Consider the following 27,794-nt stretch of genomic DNA (forward strand, 5'->3'; position numbering starts at 1 on the left):
AAAGAGATAGGATGACGGAAGAACTGAGAAAATTCCTAATTCCTTATGGCATCGCCTCTTCTCAGTCATACAGTCAGTCTCAGGAGAATGATATTGAATCCCAAAAGAAAAGATTTGGTAACACTTTAAGTTACTTGCTATATTTGTTTGTGTTTTCTTCCTCCATCTGATGATTGTCTCTTATTAGATACAGTGTGGCGGTACTGATCCTCCAGACCTCAGCTGATCGTAAAGTAGCCTGAGAACCAGCTCCCAGCCACATAAAAGAATAACGAAAAACAAATAACGGTCACTCGGAGAAACCAACTCACAAGGTTCTGTACATAGGGAAACGTCCCCTTAACAAATGCCTCTTCAATAGTAATAATGAAAATATGCCTCTTTGATAATTATAATGAAAAAATAATATTTATATTAAACAAAATAATGCCTGGAGGTGTTAGGCTGTCGTGAGGCAAGCACAACCCCTTGCACGAATAGCACTAAGATCAACCTGCTGCAGGTAACTCGGTTTTAAGGATTATTTTTTGTATTCCCTCAAAAGGTACACTCAAATCAGAAAGGCAAAAGACCAGAAAGAAGACTCAAAAGGGCCTGAACAGACCAGAGTTTTTGTCTGACAATCTCTACAAATGATGAAACTAATTGAGGAAAGAACAGAATGACCAGGGTGTGCCATTTCTCCCCTCTCTTAAACCCCAGAAAAAAGGCGTTGCCACACCCTGATTGGCCAAGAGGGAATTAACTCAGCAGCCCTCAATTACTATTTGGGAGCCAGTCCCTACACCCTGCACAACAGGTGATCTGAATACCCCTCCAATCAACCCAGAGGGATTTTGACATACAATACGAATTCGGAACAGGGAGACACTTATTTGGAACAGGGAAATGATAGCAAGCCCCACAAATGGGTGACTGCTACAACATCAAGACCCACATTCTTCATGTTCAATGACAAAATGACAACAATGTAAGATTGTGTGGACTTAAATTGCAGATAAGTCCATGCTTTATTATTAGAAATTGACTTTGGTTTGAATTGATGTCTCTTTTTAAAAACTTAAATAAATGAATACTGTAGGTATGCTGTCTTAGAACATTGTCTCCATCAGTATCAATCACCAGGACACAGTAAACAAGAAATTTTGGAGACATAGGGTACAAGTTTTTACCCATCATTTAATCATGTAAGGGTTTAACAGTATTTGATCAAATAAAGTGAAATCTTTATCACAGATTTGATGCATCCTGGCCTGTTCAGTCAATACTGCTGCAATAGGAAATACAGGTTTGTGACTATAATGTGTGTTAATTGGATATATGAGGGTTGAAGTTTTAGATGGTTCTGTTTAACACTGTTTTAAAGTGAGTTTTGCTGAGGTCTAAACACACTCACACACACACACACACACACAAATACACACTGGAGTGCTGGCAGCTCCTAAAATACTCATGAACAATTCATAAATACGACCATTCAATTTTGCTCAGAGCATAAACACCAAAGTCATGTTCAATAATTGATCATGTACTAGCTGCTTGGGCCCAAGAAGAGCCTGACTGAAATTTCATTTTTTTCTGACTCCAACAGTCAAGGTGGTATCCCTGGGTATTTGAGGATAAGGAGAGAGCAAACATACACATGGACATTGTATTATCTTACACACACACACACACACACACACACACACACACACACACACACACACACAATGAGGACATGAGTTGAGTACACACACCTTTTAACCTCTGTACAAAGTTGTTAAAATGTATTTACACTCTGAAACCATGCTTTTTTTCAATTGGTCTTGCTCACTTTTTGTCTCAACAGAATTCTTCTTAAAATGTTCAGATATCATGGTGGATATCACGAGTAAAGCTATGATGTTGTAGCTTCTAATCTGACCCAAGACATGTGTTGCATGTTATCAAGTCAGTCAGACAGTCCCAATGGTGTCTGTCTTTTGTGATCTTTCTAATAAATGTAGAAAAATATCATCAGATTCTGTTGCCCGTTAAATTCTGAAGTACTATATTGTGTTGATTTCCTGATTGTGCTCCCTAGTTTTACATTATTTCGATTATATAATCATTTCAACATCCACTTACGTTGCTGGAGACCTTATTTTGATACAGAAAATAAAATCTTGAGTAAAGCAATAACATGGTGTTCGATCATAGGCAGAGCAGACGATCACACTGAGCCTGATAGCATCCTGCTATACAACACAAGAGCCACAGACTCTGAACAACAACCCAAATTAGCTTTCCTGCTAAAGTCTCCTTCTTATCTAACTTACAAACATGAACATGCATCTTGTCCTGCACCTTGGCTTGTTGAACGAGCCACCAAACAAACATTCACCGAGTAAAAGCGCACCGCCAATACCACTTAGCAGGCTAGATAGCTAATTAGCTGATTAGCATGTTAGCTCCTTAGCATGTTAACATAGATGTAACTTTGGTCCAGTTAGATGCTGGTTTGGTCATTGGTCTTCAAAATGCCTGTTAGCGACACACTGTCTAACCATAACTTGTAGCTACAGCAGTTTGTTTACTTTGTCTGTGTTCCGTACAGTTTAACACTGGTAGCCTCCCAGCTAATATCAACCAAACTTAGATTGACACAAAAAGAAGCTGTTTAAATGTGATTTCAGTTGGACTTTAACCTTTGTACCTTCTTTGTAGTTTAAATCTTGATTCACTTTAATCCCAGTTGAGATAGCTTACTATTGAAATGGCTGCAGTTCTGAGCTCTAATGAGAAAATGAGAGAGATCCTTGAACATTAAGCGTTCAGATTCGTCCATCTAGGATTTTATTGATAACATCTTCACTTCATTTTCCATACAGCAGCATTTGAGTTGGATGATGATGATGATAATGATGATTTCATAAGGTTGAATTTAACCCGTAAATTTAATCAGGGTTTGTATTGGAGCTTCATCACTTTGGTTGTGATTGTTTATACGAGCAGAAACATTCATCTTAATCTTCAAGGAGCGATTTGTCAGGCTTGTTATTTATTAATTGCAAGCATTTTTCAATGGATCCGAAGAGCCCCACTAACAAGAACTTCAATGGAAAATATGTCAGAGAAGATGTGTAGCTGTTTTTGAGAGGTGGTCTCTGAGAAGTGCAGTAGTTTCACGGCATTCAGCACTTTGCACCAGAGATAATAACACACAGCCTTGCAGATTATCACTTTTATTAACCAGGCCATTCCCAAATAGTCCAAGGATCTTTTTTTATGTATTTCAAGGAAAACCCAGGCAAGACAGCAGCAGCACATTTATTACTTATTAATCAGACCCAGAACAACAACAAAACATCATAATAAATAATAGACACATGCACACTAAAAAAAAAAACTAAAAGCCAGACAGAACAAAGACAGTATGGAAGGTGAAGGTTTTAACACCTGGTATTATCACCTAACACTAGTGAAAAAAGTGAGAGAGATGTAGCTTCACACAGCCCAGATCAGACAGAGCACCTTTTAGCAGCCTGGGGCAGCTTTTTGTAATTGTTTTCAATGAGAGTGAAGCTTTTTTGCTTACTGCTTTTGGTTTGCTTTTGCTTCAACTCAGAGCGGAAAAGCGCCTGAGGGAGTTTTTCCCATCGTGTAATCGGATGAATTCAGAGACGAGCCTTCTGTGGTGGTGACGACAACAAGTGGAGATAACTAAACCAGTCTGGGACAAACTAGTGGTAGCTGTTGCTGGATACCCGGAGCTATATGACTTTACCAACCGTAGTTGCCATGATCTGAACAGAAAACAGCAGGCATGGTGCGAGTTTACTTCACAGCAAAATAACAGAAAGGCTTAAGGACAGGTGATTCGGTGGTTGCCTAGCAACAGTAATAAAAAAAAAAAAAAAAGACGCAGCAAGCTGCTCTTTTTTTTTAATTGTAGGCTTCAGTTTTAGTTTAGTTTTGTTAAAAGCAGTGCTTGACACCACTTTTAGGCACGCTAGTGGCATGGCTCCAGGGATGGCAGTGTTCTGAGACAAAAACTGGATAAATCGGCATGATATTTGGTTCAGACATTCATGTCCACCTCAGGATGAATTGTAATAACTATGGTGATTCCTGTAATTTATCTTTCCTGCCATCCTCTCTTTCTTCATCTCTCTCTCAGTAAGGTGATGTGTTTCCATCCCTGGTCTGACGTCACCCTCCCTCTCATGAAAAAAGAAGACGTTGTCAAGGTGATTGACAAGTGGGCAGAGCTTGTTGAAGAGCTAGGCGCTACCTACCCTTGGGTTCAGGTATAGGATGCACAAACACCAGTACGCAGACACAGTCATTTGTATGCACATTAACACATACATCATTAATCTAATTTCTCTCAGGGATAGGTATCTGTAAAAATCGAAAATAGATGAACTTTTCACCTCATATTCTTGCGTCACTGATCATTCAGTTTTCTGCTGTTCCCAGCTTTCCTTTTAATTTGTCCTGTATTGGATGAGATGAAACTTTAATCATGCCTCTGGGCAAAATTCAAGCAGCAATAGGGAGAGCAGGATATGGATAAGATAAGATGTCGGTATTTATATAACTAGCAATTAAATTCTTCCTATATTACACACTGACAATATCATAGCAAATAAAGATACCATGTTTTTGTTGATACATTTAGAGGTTAGAAGTTGTAGTAAATCTTTACTGGTTACATTACTTTATAGGGTATATAGATAGAAGTATGTGCTCAATGAATCTGAAAAACACAGCTTTTTTTGTCGGTCCAGTGTGTTGAATGGCACCAAATACTACGGTACCCATGGCCCTCATAAGCCATTACTGACACAAGCTAGAGCAGCATAATCACAGTTTTAGCAATTATGAACAAATCACTGCACTATAGTTGCTGAGGCCATCTTAAATCCAAAACTAAATTAAAAATATTACATATTAGTATCCATCTGGTCCTTCAAAGGTCAGCCTCTAACTTCTGTACATTTAAAGACTTCTGTTCACAAGTTTTTGTGTACACAATCTCCATTTTTCATATTATTTTGTTTTGTTTTGTTTTTAAATCATAATTTAGCTATTTTATTGTACTCAGTCCAACATGGTCAAATGATGAGTCACGTATCATTAGCTATGGGATAAACAAATGGGGTGTACACCCTCAGAACACTGGCCTTCCAGTAAATCCAAACCTTTTTGTCTAGTCTACACAGAAATTCAACCAGTGTGTTCATTGTGAAGTATTGACATTTTTTGATTAGCTGTGCAGGCCAACCCAGTATAGGAAAATACCAAAATACAGTATTTTCTGCATTTCATGACAGATTTTGGCTTATGATATTCCTTTAGTGATCTAAAAAAAACCTGTGAGTGTAGGCATCTGTTGAAATATCCAAGAGCATGGTACCGAATCACTTGAGATCCCTAAAAATTCTCACCAAATAGACAAATACATACACAGCCACAGAGACAACAGTATTAATTACCAATATCAGCACCAGGGACAGCACCATTCTCCCAGATTACTCACTGAAGTGATTCCTTTTGAGACACTTGTAAGTTGTAGTCCCCTGCATCAGTAAACATTTGCTCTGTTCAAGAGCCCTTGAGACAAACCACTTTGCTTGTTGACTTCTGGAGCAAAACAGGATTTCACTTACTTGTAGAGTCCAAGGATCAAGGGGCTATAATTTGTCACTGCAATATCTACTTTGGCCAAAAAGGCTTCACAATGGCTGGGTGATTATTGAAATAATAATAATGTGAATGATCGTGTCTCTTCTTCAATTTTTAGTCTTTATCGTCATTTCAATTTGCTTCGCCTTAGTTTTGTAGCTCCACATACAAACAAAAAAAGTCAATTATGATTTTGACTAACTTCTCCTTTTTTTTTTTTTTCTTTTTTTTTTCTTTTTAGATCTTTGAGAATAAAGGAGCTATGATGGGTTGTTCAAATCCACATCCTCACTGTCAGGTAGGAAACATAACTGTACTGAATACATACTGCTTTGACTTATACCTACAGTGCTGCTTGAAAGTTTGTGAACCCTTCAGAATTTGCTCTATTTCTACATAAATATGACCTAAAACATAATGAGAGTTTCACACAAATCCTAAAACAAGATAAAGGGAACCCAGTTAAACAAATGAGACAAAAACGTTAAACTTATTCATTTATTTATTGACGAAAATTATCTAATCTTACATATTTGTGGGAGGCAAAAGTGTGTGAACTCTTGCTTTCAGAAACTGGTGTGACCCCCTTTTGCTGCAATAACTTCAACCAAACGTTTCTGGTAACTGTTTATCAGCCCTGCATATCGGCTTGGAGGAATTTTAGCCCATTCCTCCTTACAGAACAGTCTCAAGTCGGGGATGTTGGTGGACTTCTTTGCATGAACTGCCTGTTTCAGGTCTTTCCACATAATTTCTTTTGGATTAAGGTCAGGACTTTGACTCAGCCACTCTACAACATTAACTTTCTTCTGCTCTAACTATTCTTTGATAGAACGACTTGTGTGTTTAAGGTCGTTGTCTTGCTGCATGACCCACTTTCTGTTGAGCTTCAGTTCACGGACGGATAACATAAACAACTTTTCCTATAGAATTTGCTGGTACAACTCAGAACTCATAGCTCCATCAATGATTGCAAGCTGTCCTGGTCCAGAAGCAGCAAAGCAGGCCCAAACCTAAGGTTTTTATGCTGGAATCGAGTGTTTGCTTGTCACCAAACATAATGCTTCTCATTCAAGCCAAAAAGTTCGATTTTGGTCTTATCCATCCACAGAACATTTTCACAATTGCCTTCTGGCTTATCCACGTGGTCTGAAGCAAACCGTTGACGGCAGCAATGTTCTTTTTGGACAGAAGTGGCTTTTTTCCTTGCAACTCTTGACACACACCACACACACCATTGATGTTCAATGTCCTCCTGATGGTGGATTCATTAACATTGACTGTAGCCACTGCAAGAGAGGCCTTTAGTTTCCTAGACATCACCCTGGGTGCCCTTGTGACCTCCTGGACTATTACACACCTTGCTCTTGGTGTGATCTTTGTTGGTCGACCACTCCTGGTGAGGGTAACAATGATGTTGAATGCCCTCCATTTGTACATGATCTGCCTGACAGTCGACTGGTGGAGTCCAAACTCTTTAGAAATGGTTTTGTAACCCTTTCCAGCCTGGTGAGCATCAGACTTTGATAGTGAGTAATCAGATTTCTCTTCTTTAAATTAGGCAGGGCCTCCCAGACTCACACCTGATTGTCATCCCATTGATTGAAACAGATGACTCTAATTTCCCCTTAATAAAAAAATACAATGATAATCCTAGAGGTTCACATACTTCTGCCACACACAAATATGTAACATTGGATCATTTTCCTCAATAAATAAAATTAATATAAGTTTTTTTGTCTCATTTGTTTAATTGATGTCTCTTTATCTAGTTTTAGGACACGCATGAAAATCTGATCATGTTTTAGGTCGTATGTATGCACAAAATAGAGCAAATTCTAAATTATTTTAAGTACCACTGTATATCCAAATATATAAACATTACAACTTATTTGCTCTGTTTTGTCTGAATTTTGATGTGATTTTAACTAAGAAAAAAAAAATGCATACATCAACATACATACACTAACCACTTCTCCCAATACTTATGCTTTCACGATACAGTGTTAAAATAAATGCTTTTATCACATATGCACAATACAATCTGAATCTGTCACATTGATCCAATTTGCACGTCTGAGCTGCTGTCCCTGACAGTGAAGTTAAGATGTGTTAAGAACAACTCACTTAAAAGTTTTGCGCTAGACAAGTCTCAACGTAGAAGCTGGTAATTGACTCCTCATTCATAAATCTCCAGTGACCGTTTGTCACGTTTTGTGTTCGTGCATATTTGTGTGTCTGTTATTTCTTCCTTGATTGTTTTTTTAAATGCATAGTCACGCCTATATTACTGTTGGTCGTTTTCTTGTCTTGTCATGTTTGCCAATTCATTGTGGTGATTCAGGCAAGACTAACACCTCAGAGAGAAAACGAGAGAGGCATTTCCTGTCAAACTGTCACCCAGACGGTGTGATGCTGAGAAAGAGCACAATCAGGAGGGAGAATGACAAAAACAGAATGATGGTTAGTTGGGGCAGACAGAGCGATATGTTGAATTTTAAACAGAGAGTTATATGTCAGCTATCCAAGCAATATAGAAAACAAATAAAGCCGCATAGAACCTGAAATGAAAAGACCACTGGACTGGAACCGATGGGAAGTCATACGAACAAAGGAAGAAAGGCCTGTCGGAAACAAAAAAACAGGTGTTCAGCCTGCGAGTCCAGGGAGGAATTCTGTCTTCAGCCTGCCCTAATATGTACACTATGAGATGGCTTTCTAATTGGACACGGGAGCCACTTTGAATGAAGCCATTATACCAAGTTCAATTGTATTTGTGAAGGTAATAAACTAAGATGAGAATGCAGATGGGAATATTACTGGGTGATAAGTAAACAAATTAAATTGCAGATAAAGACAAAAGAAAATTGTTAGGCTAAACTAATGTAAGTATAAAGAGACAATACAGTATGTTGCCATGACAGTAGAGTACCATATTACCACATTACAAAAAATATGGAAATTTTTAAAGGAAAAGGTCATAAAGGTTTACACTCCCTGAGGTGAGGAGCTCGCTTAAGGTTTGACTGTAAAATACTACACCACCTCTCTGGTTGATCAATGAAATTTCAAATCAAGGAAAAGCTCAGGCTTTTGAAGTAAAATAAGTATTTGACATCCCATAGGATGAGTAGAAACAAAACGCCTGAATCATGTGCTGTGAGGTTTTCTAAAGCTAGAATATAGACATTAACAGCAGAGGGCAGTATGTAACCTCAGAATAAGATGGTTTGAACACACTGTATCATAGATGTTCCTCTGGTGAAAGTTGTTTGTTACATCAGAATATTGCATCAAAAAAGTAGAGAGCAACAGCAACACTGTATAGAAAGAAACTTTCTGATTCAGATAGTTAAAAGTCCCTTTTCTTATATAAGCATTCAGGTGCCATTAAAATCTTTTCTGTACATGCATAACTGTTACCAGATCAAAAAAAAATAAATGTTTTGTTTTCGTGTGATCTAGTATGAAAGGATTTCAAACAGAGCCCAAATCAAACCTGGAATCGGGCTTTGATGGAGCTTTTTTAAAAGTTTTAGCAGTTCTGCCTCTTTTTTGTTTCTTCTCTCCTGCAGTCCAGATTTCCCTTTCTAAAGACATCAAAGTCCAAGAAAATAGTTGTGTAAATGTGTGTGTGTGTGTGTGTGTCTGTGTGTGTCTGTGTGTGTGTGTGTGTGTGTGTGTGTGTGTGTGTGTGTGTGTGTGTGTGTGTGTGTGTGTGTGTACAGCCGGACAACCCCTCCAGGCCAAAACGTAAGAAGCAAAGATCTAAAACTCTGAAGAATAAGGAACAGAAAATGTTAATCATAGTCTGGAGGCAGCATTGCTTCTGATAACTTTGGTCTCACAGGAACGGAGTGTATGTATGTAAGTGGAGGAAGGAAAATGTATGCCTCTGGAATAGCAATATCCTTTTCTTTTACGTAAGTAGCCTAAACTATATGCGGTATTAATTCTGTGAAGTGCTCAGAATGTATTTGAAAACATTTGCCTATCAGGAGCAGAATGATACTGAGTTCATTTTTCTCCATAAGTATGTATTTCACTCTTGAAGAACAACACCTGCAAGTAAGAGTGATACCTTTTACTTACATAACTTGTCCTGTGGGAATAGAGTATATTCTTTGTTTTTCTCTTGAGCATTATTTCCACTTTTCTCGTAGAATCAACAGTCTGCTGCAGGATAGGAGATAGATCCGTGTATACTAAAACACAGGTGTACAAATAGACCCACAGCTACAGATGTTGGCAGGCATGCAGATATATCCACACACACGCCTGGAGGCATGCAGATGTACAGTGTTTGCACATATAGTTCACAAACCAACCATGTCTTTTCTCTTTCTGTCTTTCCAGAATCAGAATCATTTTCCAAAACATGGTACAGCCTTTAGCCAATATTCAAAAAGGGTCTTGATATTAACATTACGCTCAGCTGATTTCTACTCACAGTGCAGTCATTGTGTACAGAATCATGCAAAGGCTCAGGGCAAAAATGCCAAGAAACATTAATAATTTGCAGCTTTTTTAAAGATCACTTTGCATTTGCTTTATTACATATTAAATATTATTCATAAATCTAAACCCAGGATGATGAATCAACATGACAGGTACCCTAGAGGCAAGACCAGCAGGACATCCATAAAATGCCTCACAATTACAAGAGTACGGTCTTGACCTGCTCTATGTGAAAAGTGCCTTGAGATGACTTTTGTTGTGATATGGCGCTATATAAATAAAAATTGATTGATTGATTGAATTAAAATATTATGAAGCTCCTGATAATCAAGAAGACCTTGTTTATATTTCCCACATGAAGTTAATGCTACTTATTGTCCCTTGTTGTAAAGGGAAACAAAATGAGGAGCCTATTACAGTGTGAATCCTGCACTGCATTCTGGGTGAAAACATGGAGGAGTGTTTAATCAGAAAACAATTTGCCATGCAGCCTGAAACAGCGCGGTGTTATATACCACAGCAGCTGAGAATGCCTCTGATTATTACTCTGTTCATGCAATGGAATATTATAATTGAAAAACTACCCCTGGTGACACAAATATGTTACTTTCACTAAAATTGCACAGAAATAAGCCTAACAGCTCTCAAAAATACCCTCTGAAAGCAGTTTACAATAATTCTGAACCTGGACAACATGCACAAATAATGAAATGAAAAGAACCCTTGTCAGTTAATACCAATAAACACACAAACAGCTTTGCAAAGCAGCAATACTGTAACTAATCAGTCTTCTTGTGAGCATATATTGCATGTTTTTTGTAATGTAAATATATCCCATTCAAAACCTCAGTAATGGTTTTCTCAGATACTGATTTGCAGCAGTAAATCGGCAGCTAAATGTCAGAGTCATTTGGCAGTCTTTGCCCTACAGTCAATAAAACACCATGAGATGCAAACATAAATAATCAGAATGTCTGTGAAGATGTTTACTGTTATCCATAAAAAGCTTTCTGAAATGCAATAGAAGTACATTATGAGGCAGTTTTTGCAGCCTTAAGGTGTGATAGAAAATGAACTGTAGTGCTGTTTGTGGAATTGAACATGGATGAAAGTTTTCCACAAAAATGGCCACAAAAGTTACCATGAGTAACTCATCTATTTTGGAGCATCAAACTTTCTGTTTTCTCCAGGGACTTTTCCAATTACAACTTATTACCAACATCTCATTTAGAGAGGGTACTGTCTGGTACAGAATGCCAGCTGGTGGCTGATGAGAGGAAAGTATGAACAGTGTTTGTCTCAGTTAGATATCAAAACAGCTGCTTTAAACTTGTAGATCTTTTTTTGAAGATATGCAATCAATCACAATTGGGAAGCTAATGTTGTTGGTGTGTGTGTGTCTGTGGGCACATATTAACAGTATGTTAAGTTTATGTGTTAGTCAGCTGAAATGTTGCACACTGATTACTACAGTTGTAATTTAGTGTGACTTTAATATTATGTACAGCAAAATTATTCAGTGTATGTTTTTTCTCTAGTTTTATGTGAATACAGTACAGTTTTTTCACATATTTTACATTGTATGAGGTAAAATGTAAATCCCAGAATCACCTTGAAAGTATTGTTGCACATATCATTAATTTCCAGACAGTATAAAATTCATTTTGTGGAGACTATAAACATCACATCTGTTTTTACTTTGGTAGTGTGACATGATATTGTTATATGGTGCACACCATTGACAATATCACGACTCTATGACAAGTAAAAGCACATACATATTGTCACAGTTCATGTGTTGGGTAACAGGGTTGAGGACCTGAATGCAGACACACAGACAAGTTTTGTTGAGTTTAAGGCACTTTACTGAGACAGAGGTCAAATAACTTGCTTACAGTTGAGCAACAGGTGGGCAGTAAGTCAGTACTGGCAAACAAGTCTGAAAGGACAGGTCACAGACTGGCAGCAGGTCATACCATGTGTAGCTGATAACAAAAAGGTGACTTGCAAAGGGTGGAAAACTCTGTGAAAGCATCTGCTAAAAAATGCAGGGGCAAGAAGAACTGAGAGGTTGTAAAGCTGAAGAGGGAGGCAGAGCAGGTGTCGCTATGACAGACATGGGTCCTGTTTTCCAGCCATTAAACCCAGGCTTAGACTACTTTCAATATGCATCTCCATTTAATTTCATTTTTTATCGAGGACATGTCGCGTCAATGTCCTGAAAACTTGGTTTCAAAGCTTAAAGATCCCCCCCAGACATTTTTTAAGACATATAAAAGTACTCTGCGTTGATTAATAATTTGGGTCTGATATGGTTTTTCCTCATAAAAGTTCAACACCTTTCTTAAAAATCCTTAAAATGACACATACTCTTTCTCCTTCATGAAAAATTCAGAATCTACTAATATGCAAATATTATTAATTTCAAAAGTTTAACTGCTGGACATAAGATATCACCTGCTTCACTTCAAAGTCTGTTCTCAGTGTATGTGCACTGAAGGCTGCAAGTTTCCATATAACACTGTGGTCCAGTTTACAATACAAGCTGTATACTGGACACAGTTGGCTGCAAAATTGTTATGATGCCACAAATCATGCTCGTAGGCTCTCACCTTAAACAGACATTTTCAATGGGCAGAAAGAAACTTTCCTCCTTGAACAGATGAAAGTGAAACAGCCTTCTAGTGTCAAGCTCTGCACACACATCATTCTGCACAGTGAAGCTCAAAAATCCAACTGAAGGATCAAGAAGAAAAACACATTTTTGACTGGAGGGGGACTTTGGGTATTTTGCAAAAACATTTAACATTCATGATTAAATAATCGACAACAAAAGGTAAAGGTTTGTAGGAAAAAAACATCCATCCTTAGCGTCCCGATGAAGCCAATCTGCTTTATCGGGATGGGATCGTATATTATTGATGCTGGCCTGGCAAAAATCTGATTGGTACATGCAAGCACATGACATCTTTTTTCCACCTGAGCACTGCCACTTCAAACCAGTGTGGCAAAAAATACGATCCCTCACGTTAAATAACCAGAACTGGTCTGACTTCAACAGAAAATGTTGTTTTCATGTACAGCAGGACCCTAAAGCTCACAGTAGAAGCTGATTGAGAAAATATGTTTCCAGGGCATTTGTTGCCTGGGTTAATGGAACCCGGCTGATTGTGTTCACTGTGATGAAGTACCTATCTCAATTACATTTCAGTCTCTTCAAGCTGATTTTCCTGCTGTTGAAATAAATGAAAGCCAGTGGCTGTCAGGGTAAACCCATTTATCAATCTTAAAAATCCTGGGAGGAAAAAAAATGAAAGTGAGTTTTGAAACCCAGAAATCTCTGCACATGTGAAACATTTATTGATTGAGTGATGTTGATGAATGACCTTATTAAACGGACTCATTTGGAATCATGGCAGCAAGATAAAGCGAGCAGGTTTCTAAACATAGTGTGATACAAACAGACAGGTGCACACAAACCTGCATACTGTAATTCTATGGTTTCTGTCATGTCTCATCATCATCTTTCTCCATCTTCTTCTTGCTTCCTATGACATCATAGGTGTGGGCCAGCAACTTCCTGCCTAATGAGCCAGCTCTGTCAGACCGCTGTCAGAGAGCATACTATCAGAAACACGGAGAGCCGCTGCTGCTGCAATACGCCAAGCAAGAGGCTGAGAAAAAGGTACAGCTAGTACACAAGTTAACACAAAGTACATTTCAAGCTTAATTTTACCTCCAGAACACTTATAACTCATAATTTACTTTTCCTCTGGTCTCAGTTTTGGATGTCCTACATTTTCCTGAATACCTTTCAACAATACCTCAAAGGATTTGTTGCACAGGAACAGGAAACATGTGCAGTTTATTGTTAATCTCAGGGATTTTAAGTATGTGCTGGAAATTACAATGAAATTCAACTTTGATGAGCCAGTAATTATGGTTGTATGGATTTCCTTAAATGATTAGGATTAAAATTAATACAGAAGCAGTGGCAAACATTTAGTCTTGGATTTCTCAGCAAATAGTCTGGAAAATACATCATGGGGAGATACACAACAAATCTGACATCCCAGGCTATAGAGGCCAAATATGGAAAATCAAACCATTATACATGGCTTAAAAGGCATGTTTGATTAAATGAAGTGCTTTTGAATTGCTGCATGGATTACCTCACTAAAAATTTGCATTTGATGATCATGAGCAATTTCATAAATGGTAATGGGAACACCAGTCGTTTTAGCTAACTGCGTGATAATGGCTTACAGTAATCATCCGGGGAATTCTCCAAAAATGTTTCTAAATATACGGTTTATGCATCAAAGAGACATCAGTGTTTTTCTTTCCATGGCTGCCCTCATTACTTCTCCCCTTATCCATCTACTTCCACCCCCATGTTTTTCTTTTACTTCATCTTTCTGTTTTTTTTTTTCCCCCCCATCAGCATCCTCTCCCTGTCTTTCGGTCAGTGAAGTGTGTGATTGGACAGCAGACATGCTCATTAGCATAATGCTTTGACATCCATCTTCAATCTGTGTGGACATTAGAAAAACCAACTTAATGTGTGTGTATGTGTGTGTGTTTTAGCGATTCTCCAGTCATGTGTCTAGAGCATCCGCAGCAGTAACCGTTTACGACGGGGACACATTAAGCATTAAGCATGTTGGCAAATGTCTTTATTAGTAAACAGACACTTGGTGGAAACAGTGAACAAACTCTCTGCAGGAGAATTAAACTTGATGGAGCCATGACTTTTTTTTTTTTTTTTTTTACATCACTCACAGGTTATATTCACAGCTAAAACCCCTCTTGAAACAGACTTCACTCGTGTTTATCCAGTGATAAGCCAGTCAAATGTGCTGCCAGTTTATCTTGCCCCAATGAGATTAACTGGGAGCACCTTATATCCTTCTCTTTCTCTCTTCCACCTGTGAGTCATCCTCAGAGTTTCAGTGCTAATTAACAGATTATTATATAACCTGAATAACAAAAACAATCATTTGATATCGCTTTTTTCTCATGTTTCTTCCCATCTTTCTTGTTCTGGTGTGATCCAGTATGATGCACCTGGACTACATAAATAGAAAGCCAAGCCAGTACATTTTACCATTTCATTGGAATGATGTGCAAGAGGACAACCAAACATTTTTTTGCAAAGAAACAGAAATATACTTCAATTTTTTTTTTTTTTAAATGTCATCCAAATTATTTAGTGATTGTTCAGATTGCTGACAAGGATGCATGATGTTGTCCTGATCAAATCAATGTAAAAATCAAACTTTTTCTACTTTGAATTTTCAAAGTTGATTAGCGACTTCATACATGAGGCTGAAATCCAATCCATCCTTCAGTCTTAAAAGGAGCATTTTTCCTACTTTTTTTTTATCTAAAAGAAAAGTGATTCATTTCTCTTCAAGAATAGTGGGAGAATGGAATTGATGAAAAAATATGACGTTAACCATAATTCCCTTAAGTACAAAGACAGATGAGATATAAGGAGGAGAAGAAAGAAAAAAGAGAGTGTATAGACAGAAATAGAGACACAAAGTGAGAGAGAGAAAGAGATGTGCAGGTAAGAAGGAAAAGAGAAATCAGACAGTCACTGATTCATTCAGGGAACGAGCTGATACCTGTTCTACTGGGAGTGTGTGTGTGTCTGTGTGTGTGAGTGTGAGAGAGGTGATAACATTAAGGTTTTGAGAAAAGCAGAGTAGACACTTGAAACTCCTAGACTGCCACTCATGGGGGCTGACCTTTATAAAATCAGAGTAGAAGCAGATGTGTGTGTGAGCGTTTGAAAGCATGCCTTAAACTACTTGTTCTTGTCCGCTTGTGTGTGTGTGTGTGTGTCTGTCTGTCTCTCTTTTTGCTTCTGTCTATCTGACCCAAGGTTAGGACCATAAATTGGCACACTGCAGTGTTCAGAGGAGCTCGAATTGGGGTTCGGCTCCCAGGTGACACTCTTGACTTTGAAACAAAAACTTTCTAAGTTAATTGAATAAAACTCTTTGGGATTTGCAGTCTGTGAGGTTTCCGTTTTAGGACATCCTTCACTTCCTCCCTCTCTCTCTCTCTCTCTCTCTCTCTCTCTCTCTCTCTCTCCCTCTCTCTCTTCCGCCCACGCTGCCTCCTCAATCTTCCCTCTCCATCCTGGTTCCCATTCACTTATTTTTCTATCTTCATTCTGCTTCTTTATAATCCTGTTAGAGGGGGAGTGCAGTGGAAAAGAAGTGTGAGTAGGGTTGAGAAGGAAGATTGAAGAAAGAAGGCTGAAAATCGTGACCAGAAAAAAAAGTGAGGAGGAAGAATATAGTTGGGGAGTAGGAAGTGTAAAATAAGTTGAAGTAATGGCTCATATCAATAATGGATAACAACTTAAAATGTTGCTCATAATGTTTCCACTAATACATTACAAATGCTTGTGGATGCACATGGTGATGCATATTCAGAGTGTTACTGCATTAGGCACTGAGTAGAATCCTATACGGCTTGTACAGTTCATTAAGAGAACTGAACACTGCTAGATTAGTCCGTGTTTTCCTCCACAGTTATTAAACACCACAGTATTCCCTGTAGATCCCTTAATTATACACTAATGCCTTGCTGGACAAGGATGCCCTAACACTCTCTAGCTTGGTGTCTGATTACTGTTAATCAGGTGTAAGTAAAGACTTACCTTTAACCCTAGATTGCCTAACAAATAAACATAAACATAAAAAGAAAATTCTGTTGGCGTGGTGGAAGAGTGGAATGCGTGGAGGAAACTTTAGGTCAAACATGCAAAATCAACACACGGTTGAGTTGTGCTCCCAGGAATTACCAGCATATACAGTATATTTAAGGCTCTTCTGGCTTATGATGCCTCTGCTCATATGGAGCTATGCTAAAATTACATGTCCCAATAATAATGATGAAGCTGTAGTCACACCCTAACAGGTGCATAAAAAAGCAAAATATAAATGGTAAATAGCTGCATTCATATAGTGCTTTTATCCAAAGTGCATCACAATGTTTTTCTCTGCTGCTCACTCACCCATTCATACACACACTCACGGTGGCAAGCTATCATGCAACATGCTGGCACAACTGTTGGGAGCAATTTAGGGTTCATTATCTTGCCCAAGGACACTTCGACATGTGGACAGGAGGAGTCGGGGATTGAACTGCCAACCTTCTGATTAGTGAACGACCCACTCTACCTCCTGAGCCACAGCCAAGCACGGTCGCAAGAGGTCTAATGAGGCAAAATAATTAAACTCACCTGTGTGGGTTTACCATGGGTATGTTTAACTTGATGTACCTGTGCTCAGCCTTACACAACGGAAACTGGTTGTTAAGCTACCCCTTGACTTTGTGTTATGTTGTGTTGGGTGGAGGAATGATGGACGGGGTGCCTGCGGCATATTTCTGTGCTGCTGTTTATTGTCTTGGGCTTATCTGTCACGAATTGGCCAAGTTGCACAGTGAAATATATACTATATATAATATATATACATATTGAAATGAATTTACTGCATTTGTGTGGACAGCTGAGCTAAACAACCTACTTTGGGCCAATGATATGGCAAGGTTACACAGCTACCAGCAGCATTTACTGACTGAGAGGACACCTATGAGCCACTTTTAGCTCATTGTTTTTGGTTTTATGGCACATTTATTGTGTGGTTCAGTCTCTGCACAGTCAAGGTAAAATAACACATCTAGCTCTATTGCACTAGCTTCTATAACTACAGCTTCAATGAAAATTTTCCCACACAGCACTGTTTACAAAATTTGCCACTTGACTGGTGTCACTTTGTGAAGCTGGTGACATTTAACATGCAATGGCCTTGGGCTTATGGGAAATGGTGTTTGATAAAGCCTTTGAAAAAACAGAAAAGTGTGCCTAAACTGCGTGATAATAGAGATCCATAAGACTAATCTGTGTGGGAAGCGAGAAGATAAACTTGAAGCAAGTCCAAGTTTATAATTGTAAAAGATTTGAAAGTTCTGACGTGTTTGTTAGTTATAAGAAGTGCAGATAAACAAATCAACCATGCTAGAGACAAAGAGAACAAAGAACAACACGGAGATGCAACAGACAGTAATGAAAAGTTAAATAATATTCAGCTAAACATAAAGAAAATACTGTCAATGCTGGTATCAGTTGAACATAAAGTGAAATCTGTTGAAACTAAAGTTGAATCACTTTACAAGAAAAAGGGAATCTATTATCTCTGACGTGCACAATCAAGGCGTGCGTATTGATTAACAAGAAAAGAGAACTAATTCTTTGGAAAAACAGCTTGAATACTTCAGAAAGAAAAAACAACATTCAAATCCTCAGTGTACGAGACAATTTAACGAGTATCTGGTCAGTCTGATATCAGTGGAATTAGGATTGAAAATAACTTTAGTGGATTTGGAACAGTGCCACAGTATTAGTGAAAGCCAAATATCCAAATGATAGTTCTGAAGTTATGGAACTACCAGACCAAAGTCAACATACGAAAGGCACAAGGTGACAAAGAAGTTAAGATCCAAGACCAGATGATCCACTTTGTTCAAGATCTGTCTCCTACATTGAGCAGAAGACGCAAGGATGATCTTCCAGTCAGACAAGAACTGGATAAATGTGGGATTAAATGTCAGCTACGCTATCTGGCAACCTTGTAGTATGGAAAGGGAGGCAGAAGTTGCAGTTTACAAATGCAGGAGAAGCCCAAATAAGTTTCTCAAGCAAGGACTCCAGCTCTTGTGCATAATGGGGAAAGCGGGGAGCTGATAAGAAACTGACAGGACTGAAAAAACAGAAATATTGAATAAATATTACTTTATTGTACATCATACTGTTTAACCAGGTTAAATTGTAAGATTGGATTTCTTGTAATTTGCATTATTACAAATGTTGATGTGATATTTGAACAATGTTTTCCTATATCTGGAACAGAGCCTGGATGTTCTGGTTTCTCTATTGTCCATTACGACATCTATAAAACACCTCACACGTACAGTTTTACTTCCCTGCATGTTCAAAAACATTAGGAATGTGTCTCTCCTCTCAGGAGCGTGTGGTGGTGGAGAGTTCTGATTGGCTGGCAGTGGTTCCATACTGGGCAACGTGGCCCTATCAGTTGCTGCTGTTACCACGACGACATGTCCTCAGGATCAATGACCTGACCGCGGAGGAGAGGGAGGGTGAGTGTGTTTGTGAAGATTCCGACAGAGCGAGTGACTGAGAGAGTGATAAGGTAATTTAAAGGAGTTTAACATGGCTCAGTGGGGAGCCTGCAGGTTCAATTCCCACCCACGGCCCCTCGTGTGTGTCAGTGCATCATCGTCCATGTGCAGTCACAGCACAGTCAAGCTTCCCGGAGAATCAAACATTTCATTTAAGATACACCATAATCTTTCAGGTCATGGGGTGGAGTTTATGGTACTGAAATTCAGCTTCAAAACACAATGGAAAATGTAAAATAAATCAATATATTACATCTAAAAATGAATCAAATTAATCCAAATGTTTATTTAACTCACTCAATATTCTTTTTGGCTTTTTTTTGCCTTTTATTTGACAGTCAGTGTAGACAGGAACAGGAAACACAGGGAGAGAGAGAGAGAGGGTTATTACATGCACCCTAATCTCCATTTTTTAAATGTTAATAATTGTTAATTGGTGAGCTAACTTTATGTGAAATTCATTAAATGGTTTATGGTTCATGGTGATTGCATGTAATTTTTTTCCCTTTAGGCCTCCCAATAATAGAGTTTATAAAACTTCATAAAAATCTTTAGTAATAGTTGAATCAGTTGTTTAATTAATGCAGTTCCCTTCTTTTCTAACATCATGGTGTTTAAATGACTCCGGCAGATGATGTTGTCAGAGAACAAAGTCTCTTAAGATCGAGGGGATCAGATGAGATTACCCACCGTACCCCTTCAAGGACAAACATCGTAGCATCTATAAATTAACAGAAGGTTCATTTGGAGGAATTATGCTGCCATCTCTAAGCTGGTGGAGAAAGAGATGACAGTTCGGTCTGTTTAGCTGATTGAGCTTGTGTAATATAAGTGTGAATTCAAAGGCACATAGATAAGAAATGATGGGTCGTGTCGTCTGAGGCACTGAACGCTGAACATGGGAGAAGCATCAGAATCAGACTGTTTATTGTTTTATGCCTGTAGTTTGTCTGCAGCCATTAGAACAACAGGTGGATGCGGTGATGCTAGTGTCTGACGTAGGGATGTTAAGAATTATTCACTGAATCACCAATGAGACTTTGATCAATCAGTATTGTATTAACTGTTAATGGACAGAGCTGATCCAACAGTATTTGTGTGTAGGTGAGACATTAGTTCCCCGCAATGTTTTTAGCAGTTTTTCAGCACAAACTTTTTGTTTTTTATATGACAGTGAAAGCTGTTGGTTATCTTGTCAACATCTCTGAAGTTTGAATGCAGCTCTTCATCAAACCACTTTACCCTCATTGCTTTTCATTTTACCATTTGTTACTAGTTATACCGAAAAATGATGTGCCAATAGAAAAGCACAAGAGCAGTCTATATGTATATATGCCCTGCATGTTATGATCTAAAATAAAACAAATATTAAATAAAATAAATAAAAATTAAATACAATGAAGCATACAATAAAGAATTATGTTTAATCTGAATTTTGTTTGGCGATTTGTTAACTTATGACAACTTCAAGTGATTATTTTGTTTGCACGATTTTATTTGATTTATGACTGAAATTATTGTCTTATGTCTATTTAATTTATAATTCAAATAACCAGTATAGTACTCTATCTATTGAGTATATAGTACTATGCCTAATACCCAATTCATTTGGATTGTGCTGCAAAAATATCACATATTTTCTGATGCTTTCTGTCAGTGCAGGCTTGATTGTAAGAGAGATAATTGTATGTATATTCATGTAACTATGCACTTTGTTTTTTGTCTTTCTGTCTCAGTATAATCTTTTAAATTCACAGCTTATTTGGTTGTATGTTCTCAATTTTCAGGCACTATTTTTCCATTTTTAGTCTTACATGCCCTCTCTAGCTCCGCTCCCTCACGTCATTCAGAATAAAACATGCTCAAACAATTCATTCTCTTACCCACCTTCCTCATGTTTGCTCACTTTATTCCCTCTCCCCTGCCCGTCTCTGTGTTTATCAGGTCTGGCTGACATTATGAAGCAACTGCTGACCAAGTATGACAATCTGTTTGAAGTCTCATTTCCCTACTCGATGGGCTGGCACGGTAAGTCAAAAAAGTGGGAGAGTGGGAGGGTTAAAAAGGGGGTGAAAAAAAGCTTTGGTATAAATGTGATAACCTGTTTGAAGTCTCTTCTGTGGAGCGACAGAAGGGGGCGAAGCACAGATGGTAGAAAAGATTAAAGATAATTTGAGTCTAAATACATGACAATCTGTGGATGGATTGGTGGATTGGAACACAAGGTTACTGCGACAAACTGGTGGCTGTTCACATATCAGGCCAGCCATGAGCTAATTCACTTTGTGGGTGTGATATATGAACAAGCTCCACTGACAGTCAGTAGTCTGAAGGCAAGTGAGCTCATCTGTAGTGTGATCTGCACAATGAAATATGTGTCTTTTCAGTCAGGATTTTAAATACTTCTACTGTTGTATCGCATTAAACAAGAATGATGAGCGATAAAGGAAGGGAGACAAGCATTAAAACGCTGTCACATTTTACCCAAAGTTCTTGCGACAGCCCAACACCCCGCAGACTTTTAATAAACTGAACTTCCACCTCCACTTCTCCATATGTCTCATATCCTGGCATCTATTCTGTTTCTCACTCTCCAAGCAACAGAAAAGATGCCACATCTCACCTTTATCTTCACACCCTCCTCACTCCATGTCTTCACACAGTATCCTTACTTAAAAAAAGAACATAAGTTCTCAACACATCCTCCTCCATTCTTGTGTTTGCAGGCTACAAATTAGTCAGTGTGCTCTTCTTTTCTCTCAGATATAATTTCACATAAGCTCATATCATGCAGCACCATATGAATATCCATTAGCTTGTCTAATGTCACAGGAAAGATGAACCGTATATAAGTTAAGGCACAGCGTGTGTTCCCTACTCTTGTTGCATTCCAGTCATCTCTGCAGTAAAACTCCAAGCTTTGATGTCCCCCACTTATTACCACTTCAATGGACACTCAGTGTCAGACACATCAGCATATTTAATGTTTTTTTCTTTTACGTCACCAGGGAGAAAAACATGGGTTCTCACAGCTAAAGAGCACTCGTGGTGTAATTCCAAGCTTTTACCATCAGTTAAAGTAGCATGGGGTGACAGAAAACTGTATTATCTTGTCTGTTTAACAGCATGACAGGAAGGGCCTTCCATGATGACAAGAGAAAAGTGTCTTCATTTGGATGTTTAAATGAGAAAGCAGTGGAGCATTTTTTAGAAAAGCTACACTGACTGAACAGGCACCAGGAAATTATAGGATATTAAATTTGTACTATGTAACAGCAGTACTTAAAGGCACTGAAAACTTTCTTAATTAACGTCTTGTTGTGAGTGATTTGCTCCTGCAGTACATAAACTCTGTCAAAGAACAGAGGCAGCTTTTCTAATTTCACATTTGAGATTTCTAGCTGTGCTTTTCTCACTGGTTTGTACGGATGGGACTCAGTCAGAAAAGATAATGTCATGTACCTCCGTGCACTAAACCACACCCACACAGTCCTAATTAGTTTTGGAGCATAAATAACAATAAAATAAAATGTTTTTTTATTATTCTTTTCTTTGCTTTTTTTTTGCTTATTAATTCATGAATTTTTGATGTTGTTCAGAAACAGTAAACATTTTAAATAGTCAGGGGCTTTAAACTCTAAAATGACTTTGTACTTTAACACATGAATGCAATTTAATTGCTAAAACCTGCATTAACAGATTATTTAGCCACTTGGGTGTAGCACAACAAGCTGTAATTATAACAATGAAAGACAGCACACACTGGGCTGCATTAGCATTCATGTGGAGTTGTGTTTCTTTCCACTCTTTTTAGCTCTATTAGGGAAATATCTGTGGTGAGACTCTGATGGTGAGAGTGAAACAGAACAATAAAGTTGTGACCATAAAACCAAAACAATGAGTTTAAAGACAGTAAAACGCATCAGGGTCAGTTGATGATTCTCTGTGGCTTTGTTAAGGTGTCTCCTCTCACTTAATACAAGATCTATTATTAACAAAAAACATTGATTAGAGCAGTGTTAAGAAAACCCAGTGGTTTGAATTGCTTATTTTTCGAAGAGTGAGAGTTTCCGTAAAAATTTCCCAATTTAGTTTGAATTTAATTTATTTGTTTCTGCCTTCAAGGTGTTGTTTGGACTTTGTTTTTCTACAGATAACTCATATCCCCAGAGAAAATTTGACTAATGCGAGGATGTTTTTCCTTTGTCTCAACCTCTGGTGTTAAAAGAAAAAAAGTTGTGACCATGTTGTTTGAGCTTGAGAAACAAATGTATCACTAGAAAAGCACTATCACATATTTTTAGCTTTACAGTAAATTAATCTTAATTGTTAAAGATGAAAAAGTTTATTCCAAGAGATTTTTTTTTTCAACCTTATCATGCCTATACACACACATCTGTGCTGTATGCCACCAAATCATTCTTTCTAATGCGTCTCTGTCTCCATGGGTGTTAACAGTCCTGTATCAAGTGAACAATCATCTCTCCAAAGAGCAAGAATTCACATCAGTCACATACACTGGCTTTTAGTGCTTCAAAGACATAATAGCTTATCTTGAAAGATTCTTATACAGTGATTGTAGTGGGACTGTAGTGTCAGCATTTTCCTTTGAACCCACAACATTTAAAAGAAAATCTGATCTTAAAGGGCATCACTTGAGTGAAGATAAGTCATTGAGAGAGTGAGAGGGAGGTTAATTGCAGGCAATAATTTCCGTGACTGACTTTTTATTTTAGCATTGTAAGTAAAAAATACCTTTACAGTAGGCCAGTTTTGTGCTGTATGTTCATCTATATTATACAGAAGTTTCCCATCCTGAACATTTTACTAAATTTTATTGACTGTCTGGGGTCTGGATCCTGCACCTGTTTTCCGCACCTGTTAGAGGAAATGAGAGAACAAGTAACAACAGAAAAGGCAAGAGACTGACACCTCTGCAGCGAGCGCCAAATTACCGTATTATTTTGATAGAACATGCAGAGTGATAAATACATTTGCATAGATTTCAGACGAGAAAATCCCCAAATTAATCTATTTTGAAAGAACTTGCATCCCAACAGTCATGATGTGGGTATGAATCGTATTCCAAACACAGCCAGGCCTGCTGTGAAAGAGCAGTTTGCACAAATGTACAAAAGTATAAGCTTTGTAGAGGTGTTAACCGTCTAGACAGCTGTTCCTCTTGTGAATCAGAAGCTCAACTCAGTGCTTTGGTTGATATTTATCTGTAGTGAAACAAACAATGAGGGGAAAAGCCTGTTGTGAGCGACTGTCAGAGGGACACCTTGCAGTGGGTACAACCTGGAATGAAGGTTAGCAGAGTGCAGCGATGCGATGAGTGATGTGTGACAGAAAGGAGAGCGGTGTCATCACGGCTGAGCGCTCAGAGTGATCTGTGTGCAAGATAAAGGTTACAGGTTCAATCCCTGCAGCCGCTTCATCCTGCTGAGTTGTTTTAGAGAGAAGAAATCTCACCACTCACTGGCTGTACATCATTCTGAATAAGTATGACAGGTAAATGTCTGAAATGAAAAATTCAAAAGTGAGTCAGATATGGGAATAAAAAACTACAGCATGGATGTAGATGCACTTTTAAGACAACTTGTATACAGAAAGTGCCAGTTTCTCTGACAGAAATTAATTTCTGTAGTCAGGTAGGTAGAGCTTAGTTTTGAATGAACTGAACTTAAGTTGGTAAGTTTAACATGAGATGAATGCCATCTGTCAGCAGAGACACTATATCAACAAACCCCAATGAGCACCATCTGCAAGACAAATACTGATTAACAGGAGAAACCTGCTCAATAGTTATGATGAAAAAAGTCGAGAGAATGAAAATCAGTGAGGAACATTTCACTGTTGGTGCCCAGATTTGTTTTCAAAAACAGGTTGCTATTGTCCTCGTGAACAAGTTCTTTTTTCCCCCCTCCAATTCTATAATTCTGAATTATGGATTGTCTGTGATCTGTTTCATCTTGCATGAGCAGCCTCAGGCCAATGACTTGTGCATATGGACCTTATTAGCCAGACTAACAATGAGAGTGAAATTAATCTTTAATTTGGTCCACAGCTAGGTTGTCAGGAAGTAACTAATTTAACCATGTTAAATGTTTCAGAGAGCCAATTTCTAAAGGCCTCAGATCTATTTCAGAGACAGTAGCTCTGTGTCTTGGGTGAACAGTTATCACCTAGGTCCCTGACATGCTGCTGTCAGTCTGTTGGCCAGAACTTTTTTTTTTTTCTTTTCAGGAGGATGCTCAGAGTAAGGCAGCCCACTATTAAAGGACAGATGACAGACTCCCACCCAAACTGTAGTGTGGAGAAAAGGATGAAAGGACACAATCATCATCTCAGTCTCTTCTTTAAAAAAAAAAAAAAACTGTCAGATATCAAATCTTTGAAGTGAAGTCTCAGCAACAGTTGATTGTGGCGACGGCTCTTACATGGTTTGGCTTTAATCTTGTAGTCTGTTTTATTTCTTACTGTAGATGAAGATTAAAGCTCATGTTACAGTGATGTGTTGAAGGTTATAAGCACATAGTCAGAAGGTTCACCTATTCACATTACAATCTCTTTCAAGTTATTAAGTCTAGTAATGAACTTTGAAGCTGTGTTTACCTTGAAAAAACCATGCCAGCAAGATAAATACATTTCCAAGAGTTTTAAGTAAGAAATCTGTTGAAACGAGTACTAGAACTTTGAAATTAGTCCTTTATCTCCTCCAACATTAGGATTACGTAATTGAAAAATAAACAAACAAACAAATTTGTTGCACTGGAAAGAACTGACTGCCAACTACCACCAAAAAATGGGGTAATATTAAACACATGCCTGTTTCACACTTCTTTCCTCTTCTTTGAGTTTTCAGAGTACATCTACCTACCTAATTATCTGTGAAATATTACAGTTTGGTTTATTAGCACCTTCCTATTTCTGGTTAGTCAAAACAGTGAAGACAGCAGTGAAGTGAGAGGAAGGTGTCATGAGAGTGAGAGATGAAGATGATGAGGATGCCGTAAGAAAAGAGACAGAAAGAAAGCTGCAAAGTCAATATTGGTTTGTTTTTCGAGAGTTCAAATATTATGAACTTTAGTATCAAGTGTTTACTTAAATAACACATACATATGTGGAAAATTGTGGAATTACATTTTCATTTTTAAGTTTACATTATCATTTTAATATAGTCCCCTATAGGCTTCCATAGTTTTCCATTGTTCTTTTTGATAGAATTCCAACTGTTGTTATAATTGGAGGTAGACGAACTTACGGGTCCCAAAATAATGGTGTTATTTTAACCTTATCAAGGGGGATTAAGGCCAAAGAGACTGCTGTGATTATAATGGATGTGCTCTCAGTGAGCTAGCTAGCACACTGTGTCTGTCACACATACTGCACACTCTGACAGCCCTAATTTTGGAAAATTCTTATTCACATACACACACACACACAAACACACACACACACACACACACACACACACACCTGGCTCACATAATGACTTGTGTTATCTCCCCATCTGTGTTTGTGCTTTATTTGAACTCATTTAGAAACAGCCAGCTTTTATTTAGGGCAAGGCTTATTAGTGGCAGCGTGGAGAGGGAGAAGTTGGTTGGATGGTGTTGAAGTCACCTGGGAAATCATGGATTAGATAAAGCTACCCGCTTATTCCCTCAGGAGGAAAACACACAACACATTAAAAACAGTATTAAGAGGCTGGATGAAGGAGGAGGACACAGAGAGAAGCAGGCATGTAGGGACACAGAAAGGGCTACACACTTAAAGATCCCCATGAGACATATTTATAAAAATCCTCTGCTTGGAATAATAAATTGTGTCTGGCATGTTTTTTTCCACAAAAAAAGTTTGGTTACCTTGTTAAAAATCCTTAAAACAACATCTTCTCCTTCTACCTCATTAGTACATATACAATATTTACCACACAGACGTATACCCCACTCCCCTATCCAGTAATATCTGCAACTTCATGTTAATTTTAAAATACGCACACACTCATACGCTTGCACACATGCAGAGCTAACACACTCAAAGACAATTTAAAACTGGGTAATTGTCTACTAATAGGAGCATCCGTCTCTATTCATTCCTTATCTGGACTCTTCACTCTTCTCTTTGTTCTTCCTTATTCATTTCCCAACCATTAGTTTCCTTTATGTCACCCTCCTGTCGTCTCTGTCTGTGTCTGATCAGCCCCTATTGTCAGGAGCTGTCTCCAAGGATCTTTTTTTATTCTTATTTCTTTTTTGTTTTTGTAAGAGAGTTGTGTTTCTACTTCCCTGATCACCTCATTACCTCCCACTAAGATCAGAAAGCAACACAGGTAACAAAGAAGGTAATTAAATATTAAATACAGTCACAAATCACTGGAAATGTATCTTTGTTGATGCCTCTCTTTTGAGAACCAGATACAGTGATTTACAGACATGTGCCATAATGCAATTTTTCAT

General features: G+C 38.1%; 1 protein-coding gene across 4 annotated transcripts in view; it reads left to right on the forward strand.

Moving 5' to 3' along the window:
• The window catches only part of galt (galactose-1-phosphate uridylyltransferase), a 35,208-nt gene that overhangs the window by 4,850 nt on the left and 2,564 nt on the right, over positions 1-27,794 (forward strand). Inside the window, exons 5-10 of one of the 4 annotated variants that reach the window (XM_042394518.1) lie at positions 4,142-4,271; positions 5,894-5,950; positions 13,673-13,795; positions 19,155-19,287; positions 21,274-21,357; positions 25,579-26,776. In XM_042394518.1, coding sequence (XP_042250452.1) covers positions 4,142-4,271; positions 5,894-5,950; positions 13,673-13,795; positions 19,155-19,287; positions 21,274-21,357; positions 25,579-25,595 — 544 coding nt within the window. In that variant the 3' untranslated portion in view covers positions 25,596-26,776. Of the gene's footprint in view, positions 1-752; positions 971-1,236; positions 1,289-4,141; positions 4,272-5,893; positions 5,951-13,672; positions 13,796-19,154; positions 19,288-21,273; positions 21,358-25,578; positions 26,777-27,794 lie in introns of those variants that run through there. The other 3 variants (XM_042394520.1, XM_042394519.1, XM_042394517.1) reach the window with 3 other exon arrangements.

This window comes from Thunnus maccoyii, chromosome 19 (assembly GCF_910596095.1).
Source record: "Thunnus maccoyii chromosome 19, fThuMac1.1, whole genome shotgun sequence".
In the NCBI taxonomy this organism is placed as follows: Eukaryota; Metazoa; Chordata; class Actinopteri; order Scombriformes; family Scombridae; genus Thunnus; species Thunnus maccoyii.